Genomic DNA, 13719 nt, shown 5'->3' with positions numbered 1-13719 from the left:
CACGGCGCGGGACTTGTATTGGTAGTAGACTAATTAAAATCAGCAAGTTAAGAGACGTGTAAAAGATTAACTAAATATGAAACGGAAAAACAGGAGTAAACAATTGTCTCTGAATCAGGGCTTTACATCCTATAAAAACGAATAGAAAATCATATACAATGAATAGCAAATACTCATAGTCTACTAGAGCGAACAAACTGGAAACAGAAATTGAGGGAAAAAAATGGATTATGAAACGAAAATTGAGGCCATTATGGCGCTGGTGGTGGTGCGGTCGCTGGCGGTAATGGAACTATAGATGATGATGATGATGATGATGATGATGATGATGATGAGGAGGAGGAGGAGGAGGAGGAGGAGGAGGAGGAGGAAAAGGACGACGACAACGGCTGTGATCATCTATAGAATTTGTGCACTAGAGTTAATTGTACTGAAGGATAAATAAAATAAGTTCTTACTCACCAGACTGTAGGTATAAGACTGTCTATACAGTGAAACTGTGATGCCGTCTCTCACGGGTATACATGGTATTACCGCTTGGTTGTATCGTTGAGTAAATACATAGGGAAACTCAGGTCGCTTGAATAGGTGATCTGTGCCTGAGTGAACAAAAATAAAAACATATTAGATGTGGAACTTAAGGGGAAGGACCTAGGTCTACAGGAAATCTCTTTTCTCATATTATTTTAAGTAGAGCCTCTATTTCCCTAACTTACTTTCAGATAGTATAGAAGTATTTATAAGTTAGGTTTACTTTTGCTTATTGTAGGCGTTATTATAGAATAGTTTTTATTTATAGTCCTAGGTTTATTGCATCTATTTATTTATAGTTAGAAATAAAATTTAGGTTTATTTTATTTTATTTTATTTCTTTATTTACTTATTTATTTATTTATTTACTTATTTATTTATTTATTTATTTATTTTTCTTTTTTTTTCTTTTATTGCTGTAATTATTGTATAACTGTAATGGTATTGTTTATTATATATCAATGCACCGGGTGTATACCCAATTGTACTTACTTACAAATGGCTTTTAAGGAACCTGAAGGTTCATTGCCGCCCTCACATAAGCCCGCTATCGGTCCCTATCCTGTGCAAAATTAATCTAGTCTCTATCATCATATCCCACCTCCCTCAAATCCATTTTAATATTATCCTCCCATCTACGTCTCGGCCTTCCTTAAGGTTTTTTTCCCTCCGGTCTCCCAACTAACACTCTATATGCATTTCCGGATTCGCCCATACGTGCTACATGCCCTGCCCATCTCAAACGTCTGGATTTAATGTTCCTAATTATTTCAGGTGAAGAATACAATGCGTGTAGTTCTGCGTTGTGTAACTTTCTTCTTTCTCCTGTAACTTCATCCCGCTTAGCCCCAAATATTTTCCTAAGCACTTTATTCTCAAACACTCTTAACCTGTGTTCCTCTCTCAGAGTGAGAGTCCAAGTTTCACAACCATACAGGAGAACCGGTAATATAACTGTTTTATAAATTCTAACTTTCAGATTTTTTGACAGCAGACAGGATGATAAGAGCTTCTCAACCGAATAATAACACGCATTTCCCATATTTATTCTGCGTTTAATTTCCTCCCGAGTGTCATTTATATTTGTTACTGTTGCTCCAAGATATTTTAATTTTTCCACCTCTTCGAAGGATAAATCTCCAATTTTTATATTTCAATTTCGTACAATATTCTGGTCACGAGACATAATCATATACTTTGTCTTTTCGAGATTTACTTCCAAACCGATCGCTTTACTTGCTTCAAGTAAAATTTCCGTGTTTTCCCTAATCGTTTGTGGATTTTCTCCTAACATATTCACGTCATCCGCATAGACAAGAAGCTGATGTAACCCGTTCAATTCCAAACCCTGCTTCCTGTTATCCTGAACTTTCCTAATGGCATATTCTAAAGCGAAGTTAAAAAGTAAAGGTGATAGTGCATCTCCCTGCTTTAGCCCGCAGTGAATTGGAAAAGCATCAGATAGAAACTGACCTATACGGACTCTGCTGTATGTTTCACTGAGACACATTTTAATTAATCGAACTAGTTTCTTGGGAATACCAAATTCAATAAGAATATCATATAATACTTCCCTCTTAACCGAGTCATATGCCTTTCTGAAATCTATGAATAACTGATGTACTGTACCCTTATACTCCCATTTTTTCTCCATTACTTGTCGAATACAAAAATCTGATCAATAGTCGATCTATTACGCCGAAAACCGCACTGATGATCCCCAATAATTTCATCTACATACGGAGTTAATCTTCTCAAAAGGATATTGGACAAAATTTTGTACGACGTCAACAAAAGTGATATTCCTCGAAAGTTACCACAGTTGGTTTTGTCCCCCTTTTTAAAAATAGGTACAATTATGGACTCCTTCCATTGTTCTGGTATAATTTCCTTTTCCCAAATAGCAAGTACAAGTTTATAAATTTCGCTATATAATGCACTTCCACCCTCTTGTATTAATTCTGCTGGAATTTGATCGATACCTGGAGACTTGTACTTTTTCAGATTTTCTATCGCAATTTCGACTTCTGAAAGTGTGGGTTCGGGTATAAATGGCTCAGCAGTTTGTATTTGAATTTCGTCCCGATCATTTCTATTTGGCCTATGTACATTTAGTAGTTGCGCAACATAGTTTTTCCATCTGTTTAGGATTGATGGAGAGTCTGCAAACAAGTCACCATTCTAATCCTTGATCACGTTTACCCTTGGCTGATATCCGTTCTTAAATTTCTTTATACCCTTATATAAATCTCGAATGTTTTTATTCTTACTATTTGTTTCTACCTCATTCAGTTTTTCCTTCAAGTAACCTCTCTTTTTATTCCTAAGTGTACGACTTGCTTCCCGTCTTTCATTGAAATAATTATCTCTCTTCTCCTCAACTGGATCCCCTAAGAATTTCAATTTTGCCTGTTTCCTTCTTTCTACTACCATGCAACAATCTTCATCAAACCACGGTTTCTTTTTCTTAGTTTCATAATAACCTATGCTCTGCTCAGCTGCAATTTTGATACTATTGTAGTGTTAATAAATACACACGTATCAATGTATGAAGCCTTCTAAATACATTTTCACTTTTGCCTGTTATGGTACAGTCACAGACATAAAAAGTGAAGTATTATAAAGAAAAGAATATTTCTGCTCTCAAGAGTACCACAGAATCACAAATCTTGTCTTAAATGAAACCGTAAAAGACTGCTAATAATTTTTTTATGATTTTTAAAAATGTGTATATTTTTATTTTGCATTTTTATGAACAGAAGTAAAAATTGTACGTCCTTTTTTAACTTATTCTTTAATTTGCAATTTGACTATATCCTCTTACAAAATTATTCATGTATAATGTTAAGACGATGACGGTTTCATAATTTTTTTTATCAACATCTTAATTATAAGACGTATACTTTTATATAATTTGTACAAGTTGTACGAGTTATATGTAACCAAAACTTTAAATTTATCACAAGAAATAAATTTTCTACGTTTCGAACGACAAGTATTCATTTTATTTCTCGGTGTTAAAGCTGTAGTGATAAAACTTGGCATACTTATTCTAACATCTCTGTTGTGAAATGGGGTATTTGATTGGCCGTATTCAGCATAGTTTTATTGCTAGAGAATTAGGCCTATATGTAAAATGTTATTATTTTTTATTAATGTTTGAACATTGAAGAAATTATATTCTTTTACAAATGAACAAATTAAAGTGTGGTTTAATAAATATAATAGATCACAGACACATTACATACAACAATTTTGCAGAACTATATATTATTGTTTAAATACAATTTCTACATTTTACCTGTTTACAACAAATTAAAGTAGGGCATAACTAATACTCCATTGCACAATATGGAGTGTTACGTTTCAAAAAATTAGGTTTTTAAAAAATAATATCTTTTTTAGAAATACGATTTTCACTAAGGATATTAAAGAAAAACAAAATAACTTTGTGTTTATGAGGAATGATTGAAATTTACAGTGTGTGATTATGATATTGATATGCATATCCACTAAAAATTTCATCTCTCTAGCTCAAAAATTGTGGATTTTAGAAATTTCAGTAGTGCATCGCCTTAAACAACACGTTTAAAATGTATACTGCGTTTGTTTTCGTCTTTGCTAGGTATTGGCTTGTCTTAGCATGAGAATGCTTCGTAGAAGAGTGTTTTCAACAAATGAAATAGCATTATTACGTTTTTTCTACTCCTTTTATTTCGACTATTATTTTATACATAAATAGCGTTTGGTATATAATGTCGTATATTCATTGCAAGGGGTCCATAATTCAAACTTCTTTCAATGTTTATTCGTTTCAGTATCAGTTCTTTGGTTCATTAGATCTAATAACACATTTCGGTTCCAAAATTCCATTTTTATGATAATTTTGTTGATTTTTCTCCATTTCCCTTTCAGCCATCGCCTTGTCAAATTAATCTCTTCAACTTCATATGGGCGTGCTACTTTTCTTCGTTCACGATGTTCCTTCGACAAATTTTCATACGTGGCCTAATAATCTATAGGTAATACCACAGTCTAGTATATACAGTCACGAAACTCAATACGTAGTAAATTTGCATCCATAGATAGTTGCTAACCACTAGGATCGCTAATATCGCCTCATTAGAGACAATGCGAAATAGTACCGGCACAGTCAACGGCCCCGAGGTTCACTCAGCCTCCTATAAAATTGAGTACCGGGCCTTTCCCGGGGGTAAAAGACGGTCTGAGCGTGGTGCCGACCACACCACCTCATTCTAGTGCCGAGGTCATGGAAAGCATGGAGCTCTACCTCCATGCCCCCCAAGTGCCTTCATGGCATGTTACGGGGATACCGGTCTCTCTTTACCTTTACAGTCTATTGTTCCTAGCACCCTCACAACACAAGCTTCGTTACTATGGTAATACTATCACAAGAAGTTTACATTTTGTCGAGAAATTCACTGAGTACGAATGAATTTATCCAAAAGAAATTAAAACCTCACGTGATATTTAACAAGAGCATTTCCGGAATAGAATAATAATTAATTCATAAAATAAAAATAATGCATACTTTGAATAAGGTACTAAATTTACTTAGGCCTACGTCCTATCACATTTTATTCGCATTCATAAAGAAAGAATGAAAATATTTATTTACAAATACGACTATAAGAGTGATTGAAACAACGGAATAATGGATATTGGGTTTTTCTATAGCACTCGAAACTGAAGTTTTTTTAACGAAACGAATTGTAAAAATGGTTTAGTTTACAGAGGGAAGATAGTTTAGAATGTGAAGAATTTATACAAGCCGTCAGTTGACTTGAAAACAAATTAACCCTGCATTACTCAGGTGGGGTGTGGTAAACCCCGGTGCGTATATTTCAACGAAAATCTAAGAGATGGAGCTAGTGTGTACTCTGTGCATCTGTATACCTTTCAATCACATCCAGAAGAGTTCACTTAAGAAATTGTTTAAGTGAACTAAGAATAGTATATTTAATTGTGTTTATCTGATTTCTGAAACTTGCGGAAAAATATATTAGTTATTTAAAATGGGGTTTGTGAAACCCCACCTGAGCAATGGTGAGAATATTTATAACATGAGTAACGCAGGGTTAAAACATATTACTAAGGAAGAATGTCCTTTTCGGAAGAAGTAAGTGAATTAAAGAAGGCAAGGAAATATTATTTTCATAAGCAATGGGAAAAACAATAATTCTATTTTGTGAGGAAGGGGAAGACATAGGACGTTTGATTAACCGAAAAGTGTTACAAGCTTGACAAAATAAGAAATGTGCAGTGGTATTACATATGAAAATACACATCGAGCGCATAACTATTTTCAAAGGTTAAGTCTTTAATTTTTCAAGTTTCAGTTAAGTTATAATTCAATTCAAATTTTCTGCAAAATTCAGATTTTTCCTTTTTAATTATAAATGAACATATATTTACGCATCTATCCATACTAATTTCGACATAAAATTCATCATCACGATAATATCAAATACTATACTTAGGTACAAACTTTATCCCTTCATTTTAGTAAGAAATGGTGATAGTCCTCCTAGTGATAATAAAGTGGTATATATCAAGAATTTTATTGTATATATTTCATTTCATATCAAAAATGTTTTAAACCAGTAGGGTTATTTGAGCCTGTTTGGCGTAGAAATAGTAGATGTAGGCCTACTATTACGGCTGCTATTACAATAAATGGTAATAGGAAATAAAATGTAAAGAATCGATTGAGTGTTGCGTTCTCTACAGCGAAACCACCTCATATCATTGTACTAAATTAATACCTAATTATGGAATAGCTGATAATAAATTTGTGAGTTGATGATGCTACTGCAGTGTGTCGCTATGGGGTAAGATGAGCGTGGTAGAAATTGACATCATCGCTCCCTGTTTCGAAAAAGCAATGACTGCGTTCACCCGGACAGCACTAATTCAGCTATTCATTTTTGCTGAGTTACAGCAGCTATGAGTTGCTGAACGACCAGAATGCATTATATCTGCTGTGTTTACAAAGAAACACGCCTTTTTTTTCTTTTACTTCTGAACTAGCACCAACAGATAGCGCGCGTGTAGTTTGAGGGATGCGCTTTACGTGTGCATTTGTTTTCCGATATATAAACTTTGAGGATTTACACAGTGTAAGTATTAGTATATTAAATACTCTTAAAAACAACTTATAATGGCAAATTTTTGTTGTGTTCCAATATGTAAAAACCAGGGAAAGCCTTTTGTCTTTATTCAGATCCCGAAATATTCCGAATATATGCTTTGAACATTAAAAATTTAACTCATGAAATTGCGCCTCGAAAGTGTTAGCAATTAAACAAAAATAACTACTTCAAGTAAGGAATTGCTGGCTACAGTTTCATTTTGGAAGAGGGAAAAGTAAATTAATAAAAACATATGTAACCTCGACAGCAAGATATGTTAGCTTAGGTTATATTCAGTACTTCTACGAGTCTCCGAAGTTTACGCCTGAGTAAACTCTCGATTAACTAAGATGTTTATTATCCAGGACGATCCATAATGAAATCAATTTCGTGAATAATGTTTTTAATGTGGTGTAGATTAATTATTAAAATCTTGTTTTTACTTCAAATTTTCAAAATCATCCTACATAGTATTCAAAACTGCATGTCCTTAACCTACAAAACACAGGAATAGTCGTGATACTACTGCGATCATATTATATCATCTTATCAAACATTGCATTTGATCTTTCTGCAGCTAGAGAAAAAAATACGATGAATTCAATCCCGATAGTCCCTTCCCTATTAAAAACACATTAGTGGCTGCATATCCTATTTTTAGCTTAAGGTAGTTACAATACTAATAATTAAAGAGATAATATTTACTTTCGACAAAGTTCCTATTTTATTTATTTTTTTATTTTTTTATTCGTGCATCTTGTTCTAAAAGTTCTCGTTGAAGCAGGAATTAGGAGAGGGAGAGACCGATTTATTAGCGAAGTGATATCTCCATATTTTTATTACATGTATTCGCGGGGATGTTCTGGCGACCTGGTTAGAATTAGCTTCCCACACAGATGGTTCACATCGTCTGCGTCACTTGTCAGCATCGGACAGATTTACAGCCACCTTGTGCGGGATTGCATAGACACTCGGCGATGCGTAAAAGCCGGAGTTAGACTGGATCCGTGGGAAAGCAATTGCAAGCTTGGGTTTTCCAAAGAACGGGGTTGTCCAAGATCTTCGAACTAATTAGATGTTATGGGAAATCCAAAGTTTAAATTTAGAGATGACATGTTTCGCGCCCAATAAGAAGAGATCTTGGTCCAGCTTATGAGGTCACTTTGGACCAATAGGGAATAGATTTTAGGCCGGTTAAGTGACGTAGTTTTTAACCAATAGGATAGTTAGTTTTAGCGTAGGATAGGTTTTTATAAATAAGGGTGACGGGGAGCGGAGACGAAAACAAGATCTCATCGTGTCGGCACAGGGCACAAGGACAACATCTCATCGTGTCGGCGGCCCTACATACAGGGCACAATCACTACTCCTTTTCGTGTCGACGGCCCTACATACAGGGCAGAATAACTACTTCTTTTCGTGTCGACAGGATAACTACTTTTCTTCGTGTAGACGGAGCGACATCTTTTTTTCGTGTCGGCGGCCCAACTTAATAGTCTTTCTTCCGGCGAAGACTCGATAGATAGAACTTTGTCATCGGCGAGACCACTCGTCAACGTTTAGGAGCTTCGATCATAGTGTACTGGGCAGAGTATTGAATTTATAGTATCGGATAGAGCTTATTCAGAGCTGCCATAGAGTCGATGCAGAAGTGCGACCAACGATTGAATTATAAGTCAGCCGGAAATACATACTCTAGGGTTTACCAAGTGAATACGACAATAAACGTATAGTTTTGGAGTTTACACTGCCTTTTATATAAGTAGCCAGCTTGGTACTATTCCCGACATCATCCTACACCACAACCGTACCTCGGCTACCCTGAGTGAATCTCACGCAACACCGAGACGCCCCCACCCTCAAATGGCGTCCAACGTGGGGCTTCAATCACGACTCCACCCTCATCGTTTAGGTTCATGAACATTCAATTTACTCGTATCTATATTCTGCGTACTGCAGATTTCCCCATCCATCTCTTAAGGGGAATCTCTCAGTATTATACAAGTTTACGCTATTATTTATTGTAAATTAAATTAAATTATGAGGTAATAAAATACTGAATGATATTAAAGTATACTAGGTTATACAAAATAATTATAAATATAATTTTGACATGCACAAAAAACAACAAGCGAGAGAACATAAACAACTGTGGCATACGACATAATACAGCCCTACAACATTCTGTGCCGCATGGAACGCTCCTACCATCTAACGGTAAAACTTCGCATAAGGTATCCCTATTAGTTGTTGCCTACCCCCTCCACTTTCGCTGACTTGCAGCAGACTTGCAGCGAAAATAATTTTGCTACGAAAAATGGCGGCCACAATGTCAACGCTTCCCATCAGCAAGACGTTCAATGCTGTCGTTTTTTAGCGCTACCTCATCGCTGTGTGTGCCTTTCTCGTAGGAACGGTCATTGTCCAGCCATATCCACTCACCACCTGCGCAAAGGACTTGTTTCGTCTCCTAGGTCTACAGTTTACAGACACAGACTTCAGGTGAATTTCCTGCGACCGCTCCTGCCATCTAATAGTAAAACTTCGCATAAGATATCCCTATTGGTTGTTGCCTACCCCTTCCACTTTCGCTGACTTGCAGCAGACTTGCAGCGAAAAAAATTTTGCTACGAAAAAATGGCGGCCACAATTTCAGCGCTTCCCGTCAGCAAGACGTTCAATGTTGTCGTTTTTTCAGCGCTACCTCAGCGCTGCACCGGGTGTGCCTTTCTCGTAGGAATGGTCTTGTCCAGCCATATCCACTCACCACCTGCGCAAAGGACTTGTTTCGTCTCCTAGGTCTACAGTTCACAGACACACACTTCAGGTGAATTTCCTGTGACCGCTGTAGAACGGCCAAAGCCATATAATGCCTACCACTGAACTAATCTATAACATGGCGTAAATAAAAAAAAAAACCTTGCACTAAGAAGGTAATTTAGCTCAAGAGCGTTTCCCGTTAAAAGACTCTTCAATATTGTTCGGCAGCCAATTTTCTAAAGACAACAATATTTTAACGTCACCAGTCATCACTACTGATGTTTCGACGTATTTGATATTATTTCATCTTCATATACATACACAGTGTTCTGTCAAATGGCAGGTCTTTCACTGCGAACCCAGCATTCTCCAATCTTTTCTGTTTTCTTATTTACTCTTAGTCTCCGCATATGATCCACATATCTTAATGTTGTCTATCATCTGTCAATCTTCATTTCTTTTCTTATTTCTTCAGACACCGCCCTTGTTATATCGCAAAGACTAAAAGTCGTGTCAGTGAACTCAAATTCTATCACAGAGCTAATAATATTAGGCCTACTGCAAAACTGATAAAGTTTCCAGATTACAGAAAACATCACTGTTTAATTTTTGTCTCACGATAAGATATGTTATCACATGTTAGCCAATAACCAATCTCCCAATGTATCTGAGTTACAATACCAAATAATGTACCTACCAATGGCGTAGCGTCAATGTAAGCTAAAAAGCTTAGCTTCCCCAGTTAATAATAATTTTATAATAAACCTGCAGTTTATGGAGAAAATTATTTATTAATTTTAATAGAATTTATATTTACGCGTTAAATATTGTGATGCGGCAGCTCAGGATGATTTCTGATGCAGCAGTAAACAAGAAGCCTGCATACACCAGCTTCCAAGCATACTGGTTTCTTCTGTGTAATCCACCCCGCAGATTTTCCATCCCTTTCTAACTAAACTACCCTAGTCGCAAGGCTCGCAAGAAGCTAGTTTTAACATTTAAAATAAGTAGTTTCCGAGTTATCCCTTTTCGTCAGTTGTGTTCAGTTGAAGTGTTAGTGTGCATTGTGGCTGATATAATAAATAATGAGCGAAATAACAGTTCCTGACACTGATTTACTTGAATTTTTTTAGGACAATTTTATTATCAAGACTAACTTACGAACTAAAGTGTGATTTAAAAAACAAATGACCGACTCCCTTGCTGTCAATGAAGGACACAACCAAAAGACAGACGCATACTTACGTAATGATACTAATATTGTGATTTCTCTATGACAGGGAGTGAGCTAATGTTATACTTACACGTGTCTATTTGTTAGAGATATGTGTAAACCGTGAAATCATATTTTACTACGTATCATTTGAGGTCATGCCTTATTGGTGTTACTTACGATGTTCCAACCAATCTTCGACGCTGACTTGACATTGACTACTATTTATTTCAAGACTATATTTTTGTAATACGTTTTCTCATATTGCATGAAAGACAACTTGAGTTAGCTTCCCCTGCTCAAAATTTCATGCTACGCCACTGGTACCTGCCTATGATATTTCACTTGACGTACATGAATAATGGAAACCAGATTAAAATATTAATTCGTATCTTGTCTATGAAAGTAAGCAATTATGTTGGTAAAGTTATTGTATAAATAATTAGAAGGAACAGTGTTGATAAGTGTAGATAAACTTACTGCAAACTACAGTGGAAATAAGCGTAAGAGAATACCAGCTCTCTGTTAGAAAATAAGTGAATCCTCTAGATTCAAAACCTCCTAAAGACCATTTTGTTCAGAACTAAGTTATGCCGACATACTGCTTGCTAAGAATGCATTCTAATGATTTATATAGTTTGAATTCAAAAAGCCACTAAATTTAAAGCAAAAGGCTTGTTTAAAGTCACTGTTAGGATGAAAATTCCCTCTATTTGCCACCAGTTACTGTCAAAATACTTAGATTTTGAATCTATAGCAGCGGTGACCAAAACTCGAGCTGCAGTGATTACATACGACACAGCCTATGAAGTAAGGAGACGGAGGAAAGGTAGTTGGCATGAAAACTACAACCAGTGGTGGTTCCTGTATTAACATCTTGATCAATTCCGCGGATAAAAATCTTAAGCTTTGTTGTATCAGTAATGTCACTGTTGTCATCAAGAGCCAGTGAATAATATACGATTTTTCTTGCTTTTTTATACCTTCCTCTTGAATATAATCATGAATTTTCTAAATTCTTCTCTCGATACTTGGTCCAGAAATTTGTAGTTTTTCAAAATTAAAAACTTCTTATGGACAAGTTATTTAAGCTATTTTAATCATTACTCTTTTGAGACATTCTGTTCTATTAAAAGACTTTAGAGCACGAGATGTTTCAAACTCCATTAGGTAACTGACTTCCTTACATTTATTTACTCGTATCTCATTTTTCTCTCCCTGGCTATGATTTAAGACATGTCAATTCCTGGCGTTTAACAGTTCATTAGCACATAATATTGAATCAATTCTTCTACAATATTGTTATTAAATGAATAACTACTAATAGTTACCCTCATTTAAAGATTAAGAACATTAAAACTGACGTAAAACCTAATAATTTTACCCTTCTAGGGAAAATATCTAAAAATATCAATATTCATGCATGTACAGAAGAATTATAGAAACACATACTTAGTGGTCATTAATAATAATAATAATAATAATAATAATAATAATAATAGTAATAATAATACATTATTCAACGTGACAATTAATGTTTCTATATACTCCTAATTGAACCGTTGAGCAAAGTAGGCTAAACATGTTACATTTTGTCCGACAGAACAACAAAAAAGTTCTCCTTCTCTCCTTTACAAAACCACCTCTTACTGCTTGTAGAGACAGAGTTTGTAGAGCGACATGATACCGCCACTGCTTGCCTTCAGTACGTGAATGAAACACATATCAATGTACAGGAAACTCCTCGTACCCGTTTGAATGTCTGTGATTACACGATGTAATCACGACACCCGCTTTGGTCACCGCTGATCTATAGGATTCAAGTCATCGAACGGCCTTCGTTACCAGAATGGTCTAAGTTGACTAAAATCTGCACTTAAAATAATTCTAAGTACTGCTGGAAATGTCTGATACCTTGTCTAATGCACGTCTCACACCTCGTACGACACATGCTGCAGTTTAGCACGTATAATTAGTCTGGTTGCCAGATTTTTAAATGTGCGAAGGTTTGTTTCATAGGCTTTGTTTAGTTCTTCCCACAGATATAGATCACAAATTAAGACTTATTAGCCTATAGGCCAGAACTGTACACGATTTGCGTTCTGCTGAGAACGCTCGGTTCCTTTCCCTCTTGGAGTTTATCTTATACATTTAAAGTTGCATATGTGATGTTCTTCTCATGAGATGCGAATATTTTACATATGATGATAATAAAATAAAAAAGGGAATAGTTTTCTCATTATTTTCGTAAGAATTAGATGCTCTGAAATCAACGCATTTGATATTTTATAGTGTTAAAGAATTGTTTGATTTATTTAAATAACCTATTATTACAGCCATGTAAAGCTATACAGCTTTAGACTGTCCATGTTTTGACAAATCAGTCAGAAAGAATAATATTACAGTTTTTAGTAACACCACAAGGAAGAAGAAATGTTTTAACATACTGGAAAATAATTTAAGAAAATATTAGAAATGCATAATAATAATAATAATAATAATAATAATAATAATAATTATTATTATTATTATTATTATTATTATTATTATTATTATTATATTCATAATAATAACAATAATAATAATATTCATAATAATAACAATAATAATGTTCGTCCACTTACTAATGTCCACTGTAAAAGCCTGATACTCGATCTTTCGCCATGTCTCGGCTCTGCATCTGTAGGTCCCGGAGTCGATATCAGAGACGGGCGCAAGTGTGAATCCCACAGTGATGTCATAAGTGAGAGTCTGGTTCCGGAACGGTTGTCTCCCCACATACAACTGTAGCAGAGAAATGAAAATACCATGAAAATTTTCCCAATAAGATGACATAAAGATAAGCTGATCAGGAAATTGGGAAAAGCGTAGCGTGGGTATACGATAGCAGTACTTGTCTTCTACAATGGAGAGAGGGTAACCACGAATGGATCTCACGCCTCCGTTGGATTTCAATGGATTTTCAAGAGGCGATAAAGTATAGCTGTGGATTCCTTGTCATCTTCCTGAATGAGAGCGTCCTAGACAAAATTCACACGATCGTTTCTCATCCGTGAATTTACT

General features: G+C 35.3%; 1 protein-coding gene across 2 annotated transcripts in view; it reads right to left on the bottom strand.

The window, feature by feature from the left end:
• Positions 1 to 13719, bottom strand: part of LOC138704731 (hemicentin-1-like) — a 148727-nt gene that overhangs the window by 82113 nt on the left and 52895 nt on the right. For both annotated transcript variants that reach the window (XM_069832910.1, XM_069832903.1), the window contains 2 exons: positions 13281 to 13440; positions 463 to 599 (listed from right to left, as the gene is read on the bottom strand). In XM_069832910.1, coding sequence (XP_069689011.1) covers positions 463 to 599; positions 13281 to 13440 — 297 coding nt within the window. The remainder of the gene's footprint in view (positions 1 to 462; positions 600 to 13280; positions 13441 to 13719) is intronic.

This window comes from Periplaneta americana, chromosome 1, assembly GCF_040183065.1.
Source record: "Periplaneta americana isolate PAMFEO1 chromosome 1, P.americana_PAMFEO1_priV1, whole genome shotgun sequence".
Taxonomy (NCBI): Eukaryota; Metazoa; Arthropoda; class Insecta; order Blattodea; family Blattidae; genus Periplaneta; species Periplaneta americana.
Note: the sequence above shows the minus strand (reverse complement) of the source record. Positions and strands in the feature narration are given on the sequence as shown.